This window comes from Kwoniella shivajii, chromosome 3, assembly GCF_035658355.1.
Source record: "Kwoniella shivajii chromosome 3, complete sequence".
NCBI classification, from domain to species: Eukaryota; Fungi; Basidiomycota; class Tremellomycetes; order Tremellales; family Cryptococcaceae; genus Kwoniella; species Kwoniella shivajii.
Window position 1 is genome coordinate 1,938,794 of NC_085910.1, and position 22,631 is coordinate 1,961,424.

The 22,631-nt window shown below is 43.9% G+C and overlaps 6 protein-coding genes across 6 annotated transcripts; 4 read left to right on the forward strand and 2 right to left on the reverse strand.

The window, feature by feature from the left end:
- Nucleotides 1-16: 16 nt before the first annotated feature.
- On the forward strand, nt 17-1,763 carry IL334_002908 (uncharacterized protein; the record flags this gene model as incomplete). Its single annotated transcript, XM_062934646.1, has 7 exons — nt 17-129; nt 217-318; nt 408-516; nt 635-1,075; nt 1,142-1,284; nt 1,353-1,583; nt 1,646-1,763. The coding sequence occupies 7 exons, from the start codon at nt 17-19 to the stop codon at nt 1,761-1,763; spliced, it is 1,257 nt and encodes a 418-aa protein (XP_062790697.1).
- A 226-nt stretch (nt 1,764-1,989) lies between these two features.
- IL334_002909 (uncharacterized protein) lies at nt 1,990-3,202 on the reverse strand (the record flags this gene model as incomplete). The annotated part of the gene is made up of 2 exons (XM_062934647.1): nt 1,990-2,563; nt 2,670-3,202. 2 exons carry the CDS (start codon nt 3,200-3,202, stop codon nt 1,990-1,992), a joined length of 1,107 nt encoding a protein of 368 aa, XP_062790698.1.
- Nucleotides 3,203-3,926: 724 nt separating this feature from the next.
- IL334_002910 (uncharacterized protein) lies at nt 3,927-4,771 on the forward strand (the record flags this gene model as incomplete). The annotated part of the gene is made up of 3 exons (XM_062934648.1): nt 3,927-4,127; nt 4,263-4,390; nt 4,654-4,771. 3 exons carry the CDS (start codon nt 3,927-3,929, stop codon nt 4,769-4,771), a joined length of 447 nt encoding a protein of 148 aa, XP_062790699.1.
- Nucleotides 4,772-5,126: 355 nt separating this feature from the next.
- On the reverse strand, nt 5,127-6,063 carry IL334_002911 (uncharacterized protein; the record flags this gene model as incomplete). The annotated part of the gene is made up of 7 exons (XM_062934649.1): nt 5,127-5,200; nt 5,319-5,413; nt 5,518-5,602; nt 5,669-5,718; nt 5,781-5,806; nt 5,864-5,947; nt 6,007-6,063. The coding sequence occupies 7 exons, from the start codon at nt 6,061-6,063 to the stop codon at nt 5,127-5,129; spliced, it is 471 nt and encodes a 156-aa protein (XP_062790700.1).
- Nucleotides 6,064-6,599: 536 nt separating this feature from the next.
- IL334_002912 (uncharacterized protein) lies at nt 6,600-10,307 on the forward strand (the record flags this gene model as incomplete). Its single annotated transcript, XM_062934650.1, has 3 exons — nt 6,600-6,821; nt 6,921-7,268; nt 7,350-10,307. 3 exons carry the CDS (start codon nt 6,600-6,602, stop codon nt 10,305-10,307), a joined length of 3,528 nt encoding a protein of 1,175 aa, XP_062790701.1.
- A 1,338-nt stretch (nt 10,308-11,645) lies between these two features.
- On the forward strand, nt 11,646-21,081 carry IL334_002913 (uncharacterized protein; the record flags this gene model as incomplete). The annotated part of the gene is made up of 9 exons (XM_062934651.1): nt 11,646-12,823; nt 12,910-14,050; nt 14,104-15,910; nt 15,980-16,883; nt 16,942-18,861; nt 18,915-20,526; nt 20,578-20,668; nt 20,727-20,828; nt 20,891-21,081. 9 exons carry the CDS (start codon nt 11,646-11,648, stop codon nt 21,079-21,081), a joined length of 8,946 nt encoding a protein of 2,981 aa, XP_062790702.1.
- Between the last annotated feature and the right edge of the window lie 1,550 nt (nt 21,082-22,631).

Here is a 22,631-nt window from a genome sequence, read left to right on the forward strand (position 1 = left end):
AGTCATAGTCGCCAGGATGTCGAGAAACGTATCTCAAGTAGGAGAATCATCGAAAACGAGATCAACGTCAGTCCCTAAGCGAGACGATGATTCTCACAGACAGAAAATATTGGTACTAGGTTGGAGAAAGTGAGCTTCCACCCATGATATTCTAAATCTATATATATGAAATCCTGAAGATCTAGTAGCTGATTCAACGCTGTTTGATACGGTCAGATCTGGTAAAACATCATGTATAAAAACAGTATTTCAAAATGTACCTGCAAGGGAAGTACCTTATTTTGGCGTAACACAAAAAATCGAGAAAATCAATTATGAGTGAGTGATAAGCTATATGTCAACATTTTCTACGAGGATATGTATATCATATATATATAGCTGGCCACTAAACGTATCATATGAAATAGCTCAATTGTACCTCTGCAAATATGGGATACGCCTTCGAATTTCGAGTTAGATCAATTGGAAGTACCAATAAGTACATTCTCGACAGTGGTGTACGTATTAGATATGCAAGTGAGTGGTCTATCTATCTTCCTCTTCCATCTTATCTCGGAGAGGGATAAGGAAGACATGTGAAACAATGATGTGTACTAAAACTCACTTTCCTTTTTAAATTTGGTCGTGATCTCAGCAAGACGACTCATACCATGAATCGATACTGCGTTTCGTTCACTTGATGGTCAAGATTTATCTGTTGAATCCTTCAATTAGATTTCACATGTTCATACATAAATCAGAAGTATTATCAGAAGATTATAGAGGAGAAAATTACGCTGAGATACAAAGAACCACATCTGAAGAAATCGAAGATTTCCCTTATAAATCATTATTGAATTCAAACTCAACGTCAAATCAACATCAACAACAACATGCTAATAATACGATAGGAGATAAATGGGATTTAGAAGATCAACAAACTGTTGGAATGATAATCAATACGTTGATAAGTGAAATTAGATATTCAATGACTTCAGTACATGATGTTACTCTGAGAGATGCTTGGTCAAGAGTTCTTCAAGGTGGTATGGAAATGTTACCTGCTGTCGAAAGTTTACTCTTAGATTTCACATCTGTGAGTGATTCATACGCCTTTTCTTTCCTTGATCATGAACTATGCTGATATTGGTTAATCGACTAGCACTCAAGCGCAGATAACAGCTTCTTATTCGATATCAATTCAGGTGTGATACTAGCTACAGATAACAGACATCGTACAGATGATTTATCAGAACAAGTCACAGAATACTTGTCTAGTTTTTTGGCATTTAGGGATCTATACAAGTGAGCTATCAACCCCTCGTGCTTCTAAGCTAGACAATAAGCTGATCTAATATCCGTCCCTAATTAAGGAATATCAAAAAGCAAAAGCCGACATCGAACGGTTCATCAGACCCCAAAACAGAGAAGGAGCACGGTAATCCCAATGGAATTGGGAACGAAGCAGATCCCGAAGAAGAGTCAGAAGAAGATAATGACGAACCTGGAGGATGGTGGGATGATGAAGATCCAGATGCGCCTTGGATGACTCAATCTACAAGATTGATGCCAAACACAACCCTGGCATTATGGCAATTCACTCCGTACGTTGAATATACTTTGTATGCTGATTGGAAGAGCATGATTACTGATCGTTGTAAACTAGGTATCTCGCGTTAGTGGTGCTGCTGAGAACGGAAACTTGGCACGCTAGAAGAGGAACTATAGAATATAATCTGACGTTTTTGAGACAAGGTGTGCGAGAGATTCTGTCGGTGGTATAAGGGGAAACAATGGATTCAAATCGAAGGGAAAGTTTAGAGGGATTGACTTCCCGTTGTTTACGTTCAGACAGTACTACACGAAGCTGAACCGGATAGGTAGAGTGAAGAAGTGACTTTGTATCGTAATAAACAAGGATATGGATATGCATAATATTCGTTTAAATCTATTTCTAGGTGACTTGTAAAAAGTTCAACTGTAGTCGTTAATCCCTTTCAACGTTTGTCATCACTTATCTCTTGTATCAAGAACACCATCCAAAACCTCTCCTGGATCTTCGCCCCGACTTTGATTTACGACCTCGCCATGATCAACACTTTGTTCATCAACGGAATCTTCAATTTGAACTTGTAAAGCTTGACTCTGACCCTCAACCGCATCTTGTCTTATTCCCTGTCTTGTCGCTCTTCCCCTTCTTTCACATCCCACTTCAAATTGCCTTTGGCTATTTGTAATATCTTGTTCACGTGAATGAGATTGATAAAAAACTTCAATCCAACCTTCATGTCTCTCTTCAGGACCACGTATCTCTCTACTCCTACTGGTTAACAGTAATTCATGACCCATTTGATCCCCGTATTTTGGTGGCGAATCACCCACGATCGACTGAGATTCGCCCCCGCCCACGTCATCTGTGATGTGTCGTCTTCCCACCGAGGCGACGTAGGAAGGTAGACACGTCCCATTACAACATGTCATGCCGCTTTCAGCCAAGCCTAAATTCTCACTTGTCGATGGAGGGTAGAAAATTGAAATGATCTTCAATGTTTGTCGAATCAACAAGGCCAGGTCAATAAGGAGCCTAAATGATTAAATGTCAACAGCGGACTAACAAACAGAAGAACAGATGACCTCGATTTATATGATTGACACACCAAGGAAATTCAATCGAACAGAAGAGAACTCACAGAACGATAAAACAAGCATTTCCAACCATTATCAGAGTTTCATCCCTCCTGTTCATTCGATTTAAGAATACTATCCAACCTATTATGATCCCGCATAAGACAGCTAAAAGGATTGAGGTGAATGATATATCCTTCGGATTCTTTTGGGTAACTTCACGTATTGAAGGACGTTCATTCTGATCAGAAGGGACTTGGGCTTCGAGATCTTCTGTAAGAGTGCTTGGAGATTGTGAGGAATTCTGAATAGGAACTCTAGTAGTCGCTGGACGTATTTGAGTTTGATCTTGCACACTCCAGTCCCCGGCTGATTGCGCAGCGTGGTTTCGCCTTCCTAGGGGCCCTGTAAACGCTTCTATAGTTCTCAGATCCAAGGGTGTAATCTCTTTTAGCTGGGGCTGGTGCGAGTTCATATCTTGAGAAGTGGATGAAGTGGAAGAAGGGAGAGGGCGGTTGTTTTGCAGGGACAATGACTGGAATAGGCTTTCTATTATCGAGAGTTTAGGAGAAGCTTGAACAGGAGAAGAAGAAGTCATTTCTGAGGCTTGGAATTGATCCTTCGTTGTTGAAAGGTGAAAGGTAAATTTGATCAAAGATGACAGGACCAGCCTGCGTTCTCTCTTGTATTTTCGTTTCGTCAATTGTATTGGTGCCCTCAAGAGATTGTCACTGAGAACACGGAGACGAAAATGAAAGAGCATTCGGCTTTATATACACTCTTCTCTCTCGGTTCTCTTTTACTTTTTTGTTCTCCCTCAATTCTGAGGACCTACCACCCCAATCGATTTAACCAAGGTCAGGTTTTATCACCTCGGTCATAAATGACTTCGTCGACATGCACACATCTCCCTTAACGAAATGAAACTAAAGCCAGTTCCAGTTCGTTCCTATTTTTACCTTGTTACCTTGTTAAGCTGCTATGGTAAAGCTCTATCTCATCATGACCCAACCTGAACGTTCTTCCATGATTTTGCATGAATGATGGATAATGCCCCTGGTAGTTGTGTATCTGACAAGTCCAAAGACCTCTTCCCCTTATACAACCCTCGGAAATACTCGAGATCGGGTCTTCGATTGGGGGTTCTAAGGAGGTTGAAATGCCACACACACACACGGATTTAGTTTTGGTTCCTGAGAAGATATACTTCTACAAATCATGCTTCACCAAAGCTCAATCCTAGATGCAACTATGCATCATATGGATATTTCAAGATCACTGCATTTGACCATCACTCTCCCCACTCAGTCACCCAATCTACCATGGCTCAGCCCCGAGCTCAAGCCCAAGCTCAAGCCCAAGCTCAAGCTCAATCGAACAATGCAAGTCACATTCACATTCAACCAGGAACATTCCAATCACTCCTTCCTTTACTAGATGACATATTAAGTATAATACATGATCAAGCTACTTGTTCGGAAAAAACAAGTACAGCTCAAGCTGGAGAGAGTGTAGCGTCTAAAGTGAGTCAACAATCCGATTATGACCCACATTCATCATCACCCACTCCTATCTCATATATGTCTTCCTAATAAGCAATCACATAGTCCCAGTCAGTAAACAATACAAAAACTGATACGATGGATATGTACTTTTAGGCCAAAGAACTAGCGACCACCATAGAGAATATGAAACTCGCTACATTGAACCTTCCAGGTGGGGAATTATCGATTCACGAGTTGAAACGATTGAGTGATAGATTAGATGAAGAAGGTGATAAGAGGAGGTGAGTTTTTGAATGATGTCAATTACTACCTTTCTTCCTATGTGTGGATGGGCCTTATTATCGCTGGTCATATTCTCGTCAGAGCTGAGAATCCCCAATTGCTTACTCTTGCTCGCGACTCTTTATATTCGACTCTCCTCTAACCCCCTCTGACATTCGCTTCATACCATCCTGCCATCGCCTTTCAATACCCTCTTCAACAACTGCATTATAACACACTTGACCTCTCCTCACGACATATACTCTTCGTTCAACTTATCCAGACGGATACTATCAGCTTTTGAAACGCGTCAAATGCCTCTACTTGATCGACTGGGCGATCAAACCTCATCATCCATAGACATAGACGAAGGAGGAAGTGTGATGCCTAGTCCAGCATGATCGACATGTGTGTCATACAACGAATCAAACCTGAACTTCAAGTACCTGCGCAAGGAAAGCGCAATCAAAGCAATAATCGCAAAGCGCCCCTCAATCTCCATGATCAAATAGTGGTAGAATAGGTCTAGATGTAGAAATCAAATCGCCTTTCATCCATCGTTGTATCCAAACAAAATGACATTTCCATTGTATATATGATAAAGACCCAGATACACTTAGCATCAACATACCGCATACCAGTTTGTAAAACAAGGTTAAACAGAATCATTCATGCATTATATCATTACCTGGTATCAAACCTACGACAAAACCTTCGTGAGAGGCTACTACCATAAAGTAGCTCGACCTGTCCTCACTACTCAGTGATATCTTCTTCAATATCTGATTGTTCACCCTCCGGTTTGACTCTATTTATTACACTGATTTTTTCTGCAGTCAATCAAGATATCTCATTAGCTTTATGTGCCTTACAGAGGTTTGGGCTTTGTGAGAGGTGGACGATCATGTATACGATCAATGAAAGGAAGTCTGCATGAGATCTGCTCACGATGTTTGAGAAAAGCTCTATCGTGAGTATAATGACCATTGGAAGAAGATTCAGAAGGTCTCATTTGCAATTCCGCTTCTACATATACAGATGACCTGTTTAACAATGATGAATCCGAATTAGTATCATACTAGGGATATTGGGTAGTGATAGGAAGATATATGGATATGACATGGATATACGGTGTGGTAAGACGTACCCTTTACCTAGTTTCTGTAGTGAAGGATGTTGAAATTCGTTGAACGAGAATATCGTATGCCATGATGTAGGAGGATCTTGCAGTTCTACAACGAGGAGTCCGAAAGTCAGCTATCTTGTCCATACATGGAGAGCATTATAGCTGTACATACTTCCGCCTTCCACTTCTACAGGGGATCCAACGCTAGTAGCTACAGTATATCTATTTATCTTTCTATTAGTTCATCTTGTTCCTCAATGATAGATGATGTGGATCGAACAAACGTGTAATACGGTTTCCCACTTGTCGTCTATAATTCAGACAGTCAGCTAGTCTTGATCATTTTATCAACGGAGTGCTAGCTCACCGTTCGTAATATAGGATCTGAACCTAATCTACCCACAAGAATCACTTTTGATACATCCAATGATCTACCAGACGAATTGAAACCCTGCGGAGTTCTATGAGCTGGATTCCTAATTCGTACGACCGACAACTGAAGTAACTCACTCGTGAAGTTATCCTGCTTGGTACAGCAGACCTTGCTCGGGCCAAGTGACTGAGCATGGTGAACGGATCTAGACTGGAGGGAAATGTATGAGCTGTGAAAGTGGTATTCACTTATATCTTCCATATATTAACACCCGGTCCAAGCGTCATTATGTAATCTTACTTTACTAGTGAATTGAAAAGTGTAAACAAAATGACGGGATCAAATGATTCATAAACACTTTAAAGTTATTTTGCCACCGACCCGCTGTAAAAAGAAAAAAGATACGATACAACTTTCATCTCTCACTTTATCATCTTCTCTTTCTATTCCTCTCTCCTCACTTGAATCTCCTCTGTTCTCTCTTGCGAATGGCTCAAAAGCGCCCCTAAACCTCCATGCTCAACATGGCTTAGATATCCCTGCTTTATCTCCGCTTATGGCTTGATAAAGCGGTACTCGAGCTCTCCTCTTCGACTCTTGGGAATAAGAATCGACATACCCTCTACCGCTCACCTTCGACGCGCCTTTACACTTCTCTACCATCAATCCAGACACCTCATCCCAAAATCTCTGTCAAGTTCCCCACAAACTTATCCTTCAATCACTCAAAATGTCACTCTGCAAGCAATGTTCCCGTACACAAGGCGAATCGATCAATCTCGAACCTGATCCATTAGGTAATTGGGCTTGTCCAAATTGTGGTCTTATAGATCAGAGAGTCACCGAACAATCTCAATATGTTAGTGTATCAAACGTTATTGGAAGTATCATAGATGAGGATAGTAGATTACAAACAAGAGAACAATTAGATAGGGTAGAATACAAATTCAAAGTGAGTATCTCCCTTCCTCTTTTATAGTAGCTGCTTCATGCCAAATATTGATCTTTATCCCTTAAACTTCAAGTAACTGATGGCTCTATACGTATACAGGAAGGAGTAGAAGATTTGCTCAACCTGTATCTCGGTATAAGATCTCCACATACTAGTATCATAGGTGGTCCAGGTGAAACACTTCGAAATGGTGCTAAACAGTGGTTTGAACGTATGAGAGAAATGGAAAAAGAACATTATGGAAGAGTACATCTCCTTCATCGAGCTCAAGTAAGAAGAACAAAATACCTGGTCGCCGTAGCTATCAAGTTCGCTGCACAGGAAAGTTCAGTCATAATCCTTCAAAATAAACTACAAGCATCGGGGATCAAGAGGAAGAAAAGGGATATACCAATGTATACTAAAGGTGATGAAAAAGTCAAGAATCCAACTTTATGGGAAATGTTTGTGAGTCAATCGATCCTCCCCTACAGTGTTCTGACGCTCCATCATCTGAGGAAAACTAATTCTGTTTGGTGGGTTCAACAGCGTCGTGCGAATTCTTTCGCGGAGGATAGTTTCGGTCATTTAGATTCTCTGGAATACCTAAAAACTATATTTGCTCGTTATTCCAGATTCGTCAACTTCGTCCTCACACCACTTGAATCTAACCTCCTATACGTCATGCAAATCAGCAACCGACTCCGAACACTTATGGAATTACCATTCGAAGAAAGGTTGAAACAACTGAAAACGAAACCGAAAATCACTAAAGGCGAAAGAGATTGGTCCATTAGCGATTTCAATTATTTTGATGATTTCAACTGGGATAAGGTTGTACCCCATGCTTTCCATCTCTATCAAATTCAAGAATGCGTCAGATTGTGGGGAAACAAAAGCAGTCCATCGATATCCATTGCCCTAACTCAATGGGCCATTCAAAGTGCATCTGAAAATGTTATGCCTCAGTATTCATCTTTTCAACGTGAACTCGCGGCTGAATATGATCGGCAACAATGGGTATCAGCAGAACGATTTAGAGATATGAGAAATATGTTAATTGCTTGGTCGACCTCAATTTCAGATGCTGGTATACCATTCCCAATAATGTCTTTGCCCAGTAAAGGTGGATTTGGTGATGGGACTTTAGGATTTAACGGAGATAGAAGAAGACCTATTCCGGAAATTGATCTGGCAGTAGCTGCCGCTCCTGTTCTAGTTGCCCATTGGCCTAGAGTACTCAAAGCTAGACTTAGATTTAGAATGACTGTCATGGCATTAGAAGATGAAATTTGGTTATCTAGAAAGTTGTTCGTGGTTTCAGCTCAAATATATCATTATAAACAAGATCCACTAGCTCAACAAACCAGAGCACAAATGATACAAAGACCTCCATCCGCAATATCAAACCCAAAATCCGTCAAACCTCGTGTATCTTACAAGTACAAAAATCATGCCGAAGCTGCAAGAAAAGCGATAGCTCAATTTGAACCACTTGCAAAAGCAAGATCCAGACTGCCTTCCGTTATAGGGTGGAATCCCAATGTGGTCAATGCGCAATATCGCAACTACATCTCATCTGGATCAACAATTACAGCAACCCCTCCATGGCCAAGACCGCCTGCCTCCCAATTTGTTCCTCCACCGGAGGAAAAATCATTACAGAGGATGATTGATGAACCTGATCCATCGTCGGATGAAGCAGAAGACTACAGTAGCGATGAAGGTCAAGATGGACCATACGCTGGAGTCTCCCCACCCAGTCTTGCTCAAATCAACGCAAATGCCAAAGCTGTAGTAAATGGAAAACAACCTTTCGCCTTTACTATCGGTCCGAAAGGTTTCAACATCGATAATCATTCAGCGCCACCCATTATACAGCCAACAAACCAACTTCGCATCGCTCTTGACTCGTCTTCCGATCTCTCCCATTCTCCGGTACTTATGTCCCGTAACTCCTCTCTCGATTCTACGTCTGGTGCTGGATCCGCTTCTGAAGCAGAAACAGCAATCAGACATCCTCATGGTAGATTAGGTGTTACCGACTCACTCAGTACACCTGCAGCTAGTGCTCATTCATCGCCTCGAATGAATCAAGTATCATCTTCATATGGAAGTTTGAAGGCTTCCCCTTCTCCATCTTCCTTACCAAGGGTGATCCCTTCCAGTCCTGCTGGACAAACGCCATCACGCACCATGTCTTCTGCAGGATCAACATATGGACCAAGGGCACCTGTCGAAGATGCTCATGTAGGATTGTTGATTCGTGAAAGAGAAGAGTACGTTCAGATGAGAATACCACTTTTACAATCATCTGGAACGATAGTCTCTCCGTTAGTGGAACAATACATGTGGAATTGGATAAGGAGTCAAGTCAAAATTGGATCAATGCCTAAAACCATAACAACGGATTATTTAAGAAGTATAGGTGTGAACGGTGATCCAAGAAAAATCGATCTAGGTGAATGGTTACAATCCCGTAGATCACATTGGAGCCCAATTGAATGTTTACTAAGAGCTGGAATCAAGCCTCAAGAACTTCCGATACAACATATACCATACTCAGTCATTCATACTCGACTCCTCCTTCATCATTACCCCGGTCCAACACCATTGAATCCAATGAACCAACAGATCGATAGTGACCAATTGGATAAAGAATTAGATATACTTTTCACGAAAGAATCGGGAGAAGATATAAATGATGTTTTGCTCACGGAAAAAGAAGCTAAAATGAGGAAAGAAAGGTATAGAAGAAGCGGAATCTGGGACATAGAAGATCCGGTAGCAACTGAAGATCATATCTCTGTCACATCCAACAGAGAAACTCCATTCTCCGATGAACATTGGGATATCGACCGAGATGTCGAGTTCGATGCTGAATCCATGTCCTCAAACTCGGTGTCATATTATAACCCACCATTATCACCGTTATCAAACTCATCAAGAGAAAGCAGAAGTACCACTATCACTACCACTACCACTACCACCACTACCGGTATGAGTGTTCGAACTTCTAGTAATTACAACACGAATGCGAAACAAGCCAAAAGAGATTTATTCAAAATACGTAGTCGGTTGATATCTACTACAGGAAGAAAACAGTTTGAAGGCATCGGGCCGTTATTGAAGATGAACAAAAGGAGCAGACCAGTAACCAATGGCGCTGGTTTAGAGGAGAATGGCGGGGGTGAAGAAGACGAAGAAGAGGAAGAGCTGGACGTTGACGATGAGTACGGAGGACTGGTTGGACTGAATTGGAAAGAAATGGGATTAAGTGAAGAATTCGATGATAACGATAACGAAAATGGTAACGACAACGACAATGACAACGACCATGATGACATGGAAGAGGGACAGGGGATGATCCCGAAAGGCAGAGGAGGCAGAGGTAGAGGTAAAGTGAACGCGTCACGGAAGAGGAAAAGAGGCAAAGACGACGATGATGACGAGTATAGTGGTCACACTATCACTAGTCGCGAGAAGAAGGGAAGGGTACAATCTTAGGGGGAAGCAAGGGATGTGAGGATGTGGCGACTCGTTGGCAAAAGAAGAAGAAGAAGAAGAAGAAGAAGAAGAAGGACATTGACGATGACAGGTTGTATATAAAGAATGATTGCATACTGTACTCGTACTCTTTGTATCATGTCATTACTCTGAAACTGTTTGTTCATATTCATGGATTCATCCCATGTTTGATGGCCCCCGGCGAGTTTACCTCCGATAACCGATCACCATAAAGACCATTACGTAACTATTCACCTATTTGTGTTTTCACCCTGAGAGAGAGAGAGTGGCGCATTAAATGATTCATTCATTCACCACTAGTGCCAGTTTGATAGTACTCGTAGTGAACAGATGACAAAAAGACACTAACAAATACATCAGTCAACTCATCTTTCAAAGCGAGGTATCCCCCCACCGCTCGATCGAGCTCCATCACGGGTAACGCATTCTCTCGGTGTGCAGTGTGATAACATCGACACGAGTGGTATAATTAAGGAATTAAGGAATTAGGAATTAGGGAAGACACGAAACACTCATACACGGTCCCAAAGATTCGATTGAATACTCCCCCTTTATCCAATCCATTCAAGTATATCATCCAATATCAATTTGAAACGATGGGAATACAGGCGATGGACACATAGGTATCATAGGTATTGAACTGAGAAGATAAAAGGGAATCACTACGAAGAATTGTAAGTGTGATATCACTATCGCAGCCATCCCATCCCAACCCTTCCCACAATCTTCCCTTGTCATTCGCTTTCACTTTCCTTCTTTCGACACGATTTTCGAATATATCTCATCCAAACGTATGGGAAAGTTCAATTTATGTTGATTCAATCATACATATCACCATTTGATAGTAGTGCATTCAAAAAAACGACAGCAAAGCACGAAAATCCCTCGTTTCATATTTAACACTCGGCTCTAAGCGCAAACCATAAATCATCCACATTCATCTCCCACCGACTATTCAGCTTACACCAGCCACACTGAATCCGCTCAACGCATTATACGGCTCGAATACATACGCGTAAATCACAAGCATAAGGAAAAGGAGACGGAAACGGAGGAATAGCGTCAAGATACCAAAAAGGAATAGGGAAAGGAAAAGCGAAAGAAAGGTTGAACGGAGGAAACGAGGGTTGTCATCCAGTGTTGGGGTATCGGAATAGCTAAGAGCGGTCACATCAGTTAAAGCCGACAGACAAGGACATGACTCGAGGATATATATATAGTACTTCTTACACGCCATCTTAGAGGTAAGCAAGAAGCCTTCGGTAGCCCGCAAATCTCGATAGTATGAGCTGACGATATCCTCTAGATATCACGAAGATGTCGGGTGGTGTCTTCTATTTTGAAGATGATGAGAATCGTAATATATCTCCTAATCATTCTCCTTCACCACGTAATTCACCTACGTTATCTGCAGATTCTTCAGCTACGACGACGACGACCACCACCACCACCTCAAACAGTGTACCTCGCCCAGTCGGATCTGGTTCAACGTCTTTATTGTCAGCTTCAACGTCAAATAACAATGTCCCATCCTCATTGCAAATACCACCTCCTTCCATCATATCTCCAACACCAACACCTTTACCTCAACACAGGAAGCATCCAGCAAATTTCGCTGCGACACCTTCTTTCCCTTCACCTCTAGCTCAAGCTATTACTGTCCCATCCAATTCAGATACGTCCTCAAATTCTTCACAGTCTTCATTGGACAATTCAGATGATGATGAGAGAGATATCATCAGACCACGTAGAGCAAGTCAACAAGGATCAACAGGTAGCGGAACACCCAAAAGATCATTGGAACAATTCCCTAGACCTAGAACAGCTAGTCCAGTACTTCTCACTACAAGTCAAACTGCTAGTCCTTCAACAGCTCATATCTCCTCTTTATCTCGTCCTGCAAGTCCAACAACTTCATCTCGTCATCAAGCTGTGACACCGACTTCTTTACTTATGAAGAACAAGCGGTCAGCGAGTGGCTCAGCTTTAACAGGTAATTTACCTTCGCCTGTCCTCAAACAATCTCCACCTTCATCGTCAACCTCAACTTCGACGTCGAAAAGGGAGTCACCCACACATCCAACATCAAGGCGATTTGAGAATTCCGCTCGCCCACAAGCTGAGGATTCAGTCTCAATATCATCAAGAGAGAGAAGTGAAAGTAGTGGAAGTTCAGTAGGTTTAGGTGTCACAGTACCAAGTAGTTTGGCAGGTTCTAGTCCTGTCAATTTTGGGAGCCCGGATTTCGGTCCAGATACCTCGCCTCGACGGCGATCAATAGCCATACCTCCTACATCCGTCGGCGCGGAATCATCGAAGGAAGGAAACATATTAGGACTTGGTTGGGGAAGTAATTGGGATACTACGTCGACGTCAGGATCATCGTTCGGCAGTGGGAGTGGATCGCTTAAGGACAAAGGGAAAGGAAAAGATGTCTTGAGCACGTCCAGTCCAAGGAGAGAAAGGGAACGAACGGCTCCTGTCGGTCTGTCTAGGTAAGTTTAGTGGTGTGATTAAATGACGATTGTTCGCCACCTCTTCCTCTTGTCATAGACTCCTGAGCTCAAGTTCCTTTTCACAGTCCTTCAAGACAACGAAGACCTTCCGAGTTCCTGAATCCTTCTGCACTTGACATTCGAAAAATGCCTGTCGTTGGCAATGGGAGAAGCTCGAATGCGGTCACTAATCTATCCACATCGGCCTCAATGGTATCACCCCTTAACCCACTTCCTTCCCCATGGACTTCATCAACCGACGCCTCGACCCGCTTCAGTCCGCCCAACAGCTTACCAAGTGAAGGCTCCACAGCTGCCACTTCAACTTCTTCCGCAGGTGGAGCCATTCGTCTCAATCGGGTACCGACTAGTGTGAGATTGGCTGCGGAGCTAATCAAGAATACTGGAAATATGGCCACTCCTCCTCCCTCAAACTCCAGTCCACCTTCAGGTACCTCAACTGCATCTGTGCCCACACCGAACCCATCTCCTGTCGGATCCTCACCTCTGCCGCCCACAAGAGAATTGGCACATTTCACTTCTATGCCTCCACCTCCGATGAAGTCTAATCTCGTATCACCCCTCGATATAGGAAAAGGTCGACCGACAATGTCCGTTCCAGTGACCCCTGCAGGTCTTCGCAGTTTGTCGCCAACAATAGAGAAGAGCACTGCTTCGACAACAGCTCCTACCTCGGGCACCGGTCAATCATATAGATCCACATCAGGACCCAGCTTGGCTCCACCATCCGCATTCAAGACTCCCCTCGTTCCAACACAACCCCGACCTCGACCTTCGCTTCCGATTGACTCTGTGGGTGGCTTATCCGAGGCTTTCACTCCTTCGGCACGGCATCATCGTTATCGCACTTCATTACATGAAGGCGCACTGAAGTCTGCTATAATGACCGAATTGACCGACTCACCTACACTGCGCCCTTCCCCTCCTGAGAGTACGAATCCCTCACCGACTTCCAAAACATCCTCATACGGTCTGGGTCTTACTATGCCCCCAACGACAGCTTTCAGCATTCCTGAAGGAACCACAGGCACTGCTACACCGGGTGCACTTGGAGCAGTCCGAGGTCGATCGATCACCGGACAAAACATAGCAATGGATTTGGCTGGATTCCCTGGTCTAGGAGATGCTGCAAGTCATGCTAGCATGATTATGCAGAGTAGGCAGGCCAAATTGCAAAGATGGCGGCCTTCGAGTGGAGGGAGTCAAGTGAGTGCATTGTCGTTTTTACCAATAGCAAAAGCTGATCGTATCTTTGATAGACTCGTGGAGAAGGTTTGTTGCCACCAGCATTCAATCGTTCAACAAGTACAGGAGCACCGGCAATGTTAGCAGCTCCTCGGACGTCGCGCCAAGCTCAGTGGGGTGATCTTGGACAATCTCCTTCCGCAGCTTCTTCTCCAGGAGAGGATCTCCCTCCATTCCCTGTAGCAATGCATGAGCTATCTCGAGCCATATCCATAGCGACGGAGTCTCCTGGATCAAGTGTTCATGACCGTTCCTCTGGGCCTGCCTTGGCTCATTCGAATGCTGGACCATCGAGATTTGCACCTGCATCGGCTGGGATGGAAATGGGCAGCATGATGGAAAGGCAATCTAGTGCCAGTGGAACGCTTGGAGGTATTGAATGGGTTGATTGGATGGATTGTTACAAGCGATATAAAGAAGCTAAAATCCGAGCCGAAGCTGAAGCTGCGAAGCGGATGAGCAGTGTCGAAGACAGTCCTGTTATCCCTCTACTCAACGCTTCGATACCTGAAGAACCGCCGAGACCTTCCCAGGACCTAGATGTCACCCCTACACCAAATTACGACACATCCAGCGCTATTGCTCTCACTCCGACCACCTCTCGTGACGACTTTGGTCCTCCTCTCTCGCAATCAGGTTCTTTACGAAGAAGAAGCTTGTCAATCCGATCATCATTATCTCTGATCGACCCTAAACTGTCTCCATTGCAGAAAAAGGCAAACTTGTTTGAGCGTCAAAGGCAGTCTTCAGGAAGTTCTGGGAAGACGGATAGTTCATCTTCTGGTGGAGGAAAGAAAAAGAAGAATCTGGTGTCAAAAATGGAAGGTTGGTGGAATGCTGTCAAGAGCAATTTCACACCTGAAGATCAACATCATCAACACTCGAACCGACCAAGCACTCTAGGTCATCATGTTCAGAACCGGATCCCCTCTGAACCCAGTTCCCGAAGACCAAGTGAGATCCCTTCACTTCATCATCTTCAACCAGCCCTTTTGGCACCTGAAGCACGAAGAGACTCTTCTTTATCCCTAAGACCAGTCGTGTCTCATGCCGAACTTCGTTCTAGGCTATTACACAATGACTTACGCGAGACCGCTAGTATCATGGGATCGACATCGGCTGATATTGCACGATTATCTCGTCAGTCATCGAGAGAAACAACTATAACGCCCTCGCTCCCTCACATGCCTATGCGACACCCTTCTACTGTACCTGAAGAAACATCTATCCCTCCTAGCCGTGGAAGTGGATCACTTGAAACTCGGAGACGTCAGCCTAATCTTCGGCTGGATCTTGAATCGAACATTCTCACTCAACCAAGCTCGCAAAGTAATTCTAGCGCGTCTTTGAGTGTTAGTCAACCACGAATGGTTCCTCTCGGTACAAGCGCATTCGAAAGGCCAAGTCAAGGCACATCTCGATCGTCCTCTTTCGCTCAATCACTTGGTCCAGGACTTACACCCGGTGTTCCCCGATGGGATCAAACACCTTCTCCCGTATATGCCCTGGGTCAAGAACGCAGAGGAAGTGACGAGAATAGACCGGTCGCTCCAGGTGCAGATATCACAGTGGCTTCGGTGAGACAGCACATCAAGCATCGCTTGAACGCCGCAAAGGGGGTCTGTGATGCAACTCTAAAGAAGACCATCGATGCTATCACCTCATTTGTGGAGAAGCAAAGAGAGGAAGAAGACCGTACCGAAGAGATTCCGTTGGATTATTTCGATGCACTAAATCTGAATGATTCGCCCATCATCGACACGGAAACGGAGAGTGACGCTGGAGAAAGGACAGAAAACGAAGGCATAAGGTCTCGAGCCGGTAAGTGGCATTTGCTGAAAGGATCAACATGAAGGGATAGGAGGTAGCTAATCTACATTGACCGCATAGTGTCATCGTCCCGCGGACCCAGTAGACGGCCTTCCATTTCACGACCAGCCATGAGTCCCAACAAGCGACTTTCAATGCTTCCAAGTAGTCCAAGTAGAGTCACATCTCGACGCAGGTCAAGCGCAATCCCACGTAATTATCAACCTGCTCGAGCAAGTCGCAACATGTCTCTCGCTCTTGACCGAACACAATCTAACACCAGCTCTCGTTCTACCTCTCGTTCAAGATCACCGATGCCCGGTGTTTCTCGAAGCAATGCTCAAGTTATACAAGATGAAGTTGATGATGATCAACTCTTCTTGACTGCTTTACAAGATCTGATCGTCCTAGCTACAGAAGTCCTTGATTCGAGTGTCAATACTCTCGTGGCGCGTGCTACAATGTGCACGGAGATCATTCAGAAACTACAGAAATCCGGTTCCAATTGGGATAAACATGATGATTGGCCAGGAAGAGATTGGTATGTTGATATTTTGATGGCTGTAGCCAATTTAAGCAGAGTACTAGATTGGTGGGAAGCCGAGAAAGGATTTTGGAAATTTGATGAAGACGATGAAAATGAGCCTTTACTTTTCGTTATGAAGCCTTCAAGAGAAGAACCTAGATTTGATCAAGAATTCAAAGCTGCTTTGGGAGAATCAAGATTTTCACCTTCTCTAGCTCCTACTCATATCCCAGATAGACCAGTCTCTGCAACCAGTCTCGATATCGGTTCTCCAGATCTATCTGTCCCGTTCACTGCAAAAACCGCTACCGGTCCCACTGCAGGTACACCAAAAGCTCAAGCCGTAGACGATCTGAAGTTCTTGGCTGAACATGCGAAGAGTGTGAACATCGTTATGGAATTGAGCTTACAAGGGGAACGAATTGAATACGTCAATGATGCAGTCATGGAGGTAGTGGGGTAAGTTCGCTTTCGCCCTCACTTGGGTCACTTTGACTGATGTTTTATGATCCAACAGACAAGATCCAGAGGATGTGCTTGGAAAGCCCATTACCGATCTTTTAGCTCCTGGTGATGCTTCAGTCTTCGCCGAAGCCACTCAGACCTTAGTGGCCGACGATAACAACACTGTTCAATTGCGATTCCGATTCGAAGTTCACGTGCTTGAAGATCCCGAAAAGGATGTCAGACAACCTGGTCCTGTGTACATCGAACTTGAAGGTGTGGGAATGCTCATGAGGGAGAATAACGAACCATCACATACCATGTGGGTCTTGAAGCCTGTGCCCGCAACGCAAGTGGAAGCTATCACCGACGCTGCCTTCCCACGAGGCGGTATCATTTCTACAGAAGGTATTCTATGTCGAATCTGTGAAAGAGAAATTGTTACATGGTTCTTTGAAAAACACAACGAAACTTGTGACGCCGTTCACCGATTGGAAGCTGAGATAATGGAATGTGATGATTGTTTACATGACCTACAACAAACAGTCGTCAAACTCAACACGGATATTGACACTGCGCAACCGAATCAACCGGCTCAGTATCAAGGTGTCTTATTCTACACTCTACCTGACTCAGTCATTACCAATGATGAAGGAGCAATGCCCCAAATGCCACAAGGTGTCGAAGTTCGTAAAATTGCTCACGAGCATCTGCAAGATGTGATCACCATTCTCAATGTGGCTCGACATATCGAAACTCCTTCCGTACAAGAAGATGAAGCTGATTTACCTTTCACTGTTCAACGCTATCTGTCACCTGCTTCGGAAGAAAAGCTTGGTCGTATCACAAGATGGCGAAGACCACATACCAGTGATCGAGCATTGAATCTTCTTTTCACTCATGTGGAAGATCAACTCCGACGAAAACAAAAGGCAATAGCTAGAATGCAAAGTACGATTAGGTATTCAGAGAAAACAAGGCACGAGTGGGAAGATAAAGTAAATCAAATACTGGACGAAAGAGGTGATAGTAGTCAATCTGATAGTGGATCCGAAGGAATCGAAGGTTGTATTGACTTAAGTGATCATTCACCCACTGAAAATCAAATATCACCCACTGCAATTGGGATCCCTAATCCTATTGAAAATCTAGATACTTCACCTCCTGGACCAAGAAAGATAGCTCCTCAAGCTAGGTTACCTATTACTCAAGGTCATCCTCAGAGACAACCTAGTGGATATGGAGATTTATCTGCTAGTTCAGTCACGATCACTGCTCCTACTCCTGCTGTCCACACTCAAGTCCAGACTCCTGCTCATATACATACTCCCGCTCCGAGATTACCTGTATCTGCTCCGGTTGTCACCCCTCCCGCACCGATCTTATCTGCATCTCCGATCTACGTCCCTTCCCAAGCACCACCACAGTCACAATCTCATCAATCTTCAAGCAGACCAGGATCCAAAAGTAATTCGCCTCTTCTTGTTCCTCACGACAAACACAATCATCATCGGCGTATTTCAACTTCCTCAAGAGCTCTACGAGGTAGTGATGCTCCTCTATCACCTCGAATCCCCTCAGCTGCCTTGCAATCTCGTGGTGCTCAACCTTCCATAAAGGATTTCGAAATCATTAAACCTATCAGTAGAGGTGCATTTGGCTCAGTCTATTTAGCGAAAAAAGTAGCTACAGGAGATTACTTCGCTATCAAAGCTCTAAAGAAATCTGATATGATAGCCAAGAATCAGATCACGAACGTTAAAGCCGAAAGAACGATCCTCATGAATCAAGCTAGTTCTCCATATGTGGTCAGACTGTTCTTCTCATTCCAGTCCAAAGAATACCTGTATCTGGTCATGGAATACTTGAATGGAGGTGATTGTGCTACTCTCGTAAAAACGTTAGGTGGATTAAGTGAAGATTGGGCTAGGAATTATACTGCAGAAGTTGTCTTGGGTTTAGAATATCTCCATGCTAGGAATATCGTTCATCGGTGAGTCCGGATTTGAATCCCGAGCGCAGGACCGTACACTGATACTTGTCTAGTGATATCAAACCTGACAATCTGCTCATCGACTCACGAGGTCATCTTAAGCTCACTGATTTTGGTCTTTCACGGATCGGTCTCCTGAATCGTCAAGTTGGTGGACCCAGACCTGCCTACCTTCGAGGAACATCCTTACGTGGTTCAACAAGACAACGGCCTTCCTACTCCCGTACTGTGTCCAACTCCTCCTCTAACGATTCACCAATGCTGTCGCCTGATTTAATCAACGTTCAACCTCTTTCTCGAATGAGTCAATCGTATTTCTCTCAGCAGCTTCAAGAAACAGCTTCTGCAGATGAGTCGAGTGGCTCAGAATCTGCTGGTGTTATTCCCAAATACATTCGGCAGATGTCATTAGGTCCCAAAATCAATGATATCCCTGCCAATGGGGGTAAAGATCCTGCCAAATTTGTTGGAACCCCAGATTACTTAGCACCTGAAAGTATCTTGGGCATAGGTCAAGATGATGCCGCTGTCGATTGGTGGGCACTGGGTGTAGTACTCTACGAATTCTTATATGGCATTCCACCATTCCATGCTGAGACTCCGGAAAAAGTATTTGACAATGTGGTGTCTCGAAGAATAGATTGGCACGAAGATGAGATGGACATCTTACCAGAAACCAAAGATCTGATGAACCGGTTGATGTGTACAGACCCTCAGAAGCGACTTGGAGCTAGAGGCGCGGAAGAAGTCAAGCGACATCCATTCTTTGATGGTATCGATTGGACCACTATCGCGACTGCTGAAGCAAGTTTTGTTCCCGAAGTGACTGATCCGGAATCAACCGATTATTTCGATGCTAGAGGTGCAGCACATGGATTCCACGATGACAGTAGTGTACCACAGGTGTTGAAACAAGCATCAAATCTCAAGCCTGGACCACCATTATTATCGCCTAAAGCAGCAGAAGATATGAGTGCTATAGTAGATGATATGGCTGAACAAGATGATTTCGGTACTTTCACTTACAAGAATTTACCAAGTTTGAAACAAGCCAATGATGATGTTATAAGGAAAATGAGGTCAGATTCAATGGCACCTATAGGTCAAACCTTGGAAGGTCCAGCGAATTTGACTGGTAGCTCAACTCGAAGACCTAGAAGTTTATCGATCAAGTTACAGGATAGATCAAAACGGAAACTTTCAGATGTAAATACCAATACCAATACATCATTTGGAAGTGGAAGTGGAAGTGGAAGTGTAGGAGGACAAGGACCACCTTCACCTACCACGTCTACTTCATCAGCAGCTTCAACACCTTCGAGAGCAAGCAACGTTCCACCGCAGACTCCAGGAATGATGCCTCTCCCACAACATTTCAGGAGACCATCAGAATTAAACGCTATAGACAGAGTTAAACTGACTGAAGAAAACGAACTTGCAAGAAGAAACTCGGCTCCGATGAGAGTCAGAGCAGGTTCAGGTTCAAGTGCAGGAAGTACTTCAGCTGAATTATGGAGACAACGTAGACAAGTTTCGTTAAATTCAACAGAGCCAAATCCCAATATACCGCTAGAAAGTCCAGAAGGTCCACATTCACTCGGAACGGGTATGATGGATAGAGGTCTAGATGTTCTGATCGCTGAAGATAATCCTATCTCACAAAAAGTGAGTTTCCACTCTAAAATGGAAAGGTAATAAAGCTAATTGCGATGATAGATCCTCGAAACATTACTCACAAGAATGGGCTGTCGATGTATCTGCGTAGACGATGGTCCAGCCGCTTTGGCTGCTACTATGGGCAGTATCCGTAAGTCTGTTCGCATCCTTTCTTGCTATAGTGATGAAGCTCATCACTGTTCAATCAGGCTTCGACGTGATCATCTGTGACATTCATATGCCGGTAGTCAACGGAGAACAAGTAGCTCGAATGATCAGATCTACCAATAATCATAATCAAAATACTCCTAGTAAGTCCCCCTCTTTTTTGTAAATCTGAAAGAACGCTGACGACATGACCTTTTACCAATAGTCATTGCTGCAACTTCATACGAACAGCATCAGGTCGTCACCGAAGAAGGAACTCTCTTCTCCGCTGTACTCAATAAACCAGTCTCCAAAGCCGATTTGATCAAATGTCTTGGTAAATTAGGATTCATTCTGAGTGCAGGATCAGGATCAGGATCTGAGCCTTCCCCTCACACAAATTACCTTTCTGCATAACCTACTCCCTTTTTGCCACATATCAAATTCCATTGCTCTGCATCTCATGGTGTGAACAATCCTCCCTCTCATCTCCGCGCCCCTTGTATTATCGCTCCTTCGTTTATATCGTGTTTGTCCATAAAGAATGAGGCTATGATTTGTGTAAATTAGGATTCTTCGTTTGTACAGTTATTCAGTCTATTTACGACGATCGGTTAGGGAAGGATTCCATATTGTATCAATAGGTGTTGTTATCTCTCATGCATGGTTTATTGCCAGACGCTTAGACGTGAACCATATGGACATTATGTGCATTCTTTGATATCGCGTTATAACTCGGACTTCCATACATATTCAATGACACTGTGACTGGGACCTGACCGGACTCGCCAAAACTAACTTACTTGTTCTCGATTCACGAAAAACGATCAAAACTTCTCTCGTTTATTCAACTGTGGTATGACTCATCAGATCAAGTATCTTTTTGCCTCCCCTCACCTTTGGTAATCATCATTAATCCTGGTCTCCTTCTGGACATAACCATCATCGTCTTCTGAAACACCTCCAGACCCACTGTGATAACCAGAACCGGTATCAGAACCAGAGCTGCTGCTACCACGGTGAGAGCCGGGATCAGGAATCTGAGAGAAATCGACAGAATCTGTGGAAGGTATAAGCTGAATTTAAGGGGCAAAAGCTCTTGCTTACGATTGGCACAAAACACCCCACCTTCATGTGCTGAGGGGGAACGAGCACAAAGAGGGCAGTTATTGGCGAGCTGTGGGTTATTGCCGTTATTCATACGACCTTCTGCTTGATGAATCCCATTGACGTGCTCTTGGTCGTTACTGTCGTCACTATCATCCGTTTGATCCCCATTATCATCCTCGACGCTGGCGTTTGAGTCGGATCCAGATCCACTACCAGACTCAACAGTTTCGGATTGCTGATCAATTTGAGGGACAGTACTCGTAACTGGGTATAAACCGCTCTAGCAAAATCTCGCTTCAACGAACTTGAATTTTCAACTCACTAGTAACACCTTCTGGGGTTTCATCGTCGTCAGAATCAGTGCTTGCATTTGGATCGGTTTCTGCTTCACTGCTCGACTCGGCATCTGGGGGAGGAGGTTGAGAATAGTCGCGGGAGTCTTGGTATACAACGACTTAGCATACCACTACTCCATCTGGGTTGCAATCATCTTTGACTTTCACTTACGACGAGCGCACACTTGTCCCGCATCTCTCTTACTCGATCCTGGGCGAGGAGGACATACCGGGCAAGCCCTTCAATGAATGAGAACGGGCCGAAATAAGCAACCCATCCATAGTAGATCATATAGTAGACGTTGATGAAGGCTCACATATTCTATATATCAGATCTTAGTGTTGGATTTTAGTTTTTGCTATCAGTTGACGGATATCTTGCTGTCTAGGGAGGGGCAGCAATGTATAAAAGAATCTTTTGGTCCTTTAATATCTATCAATTGCATATATGTCTCTTATCTTCAGCAGATCGAGTCGCCTTTAACTCGATGGCACGCTGTGAATACGACGTGAGTACCAGGT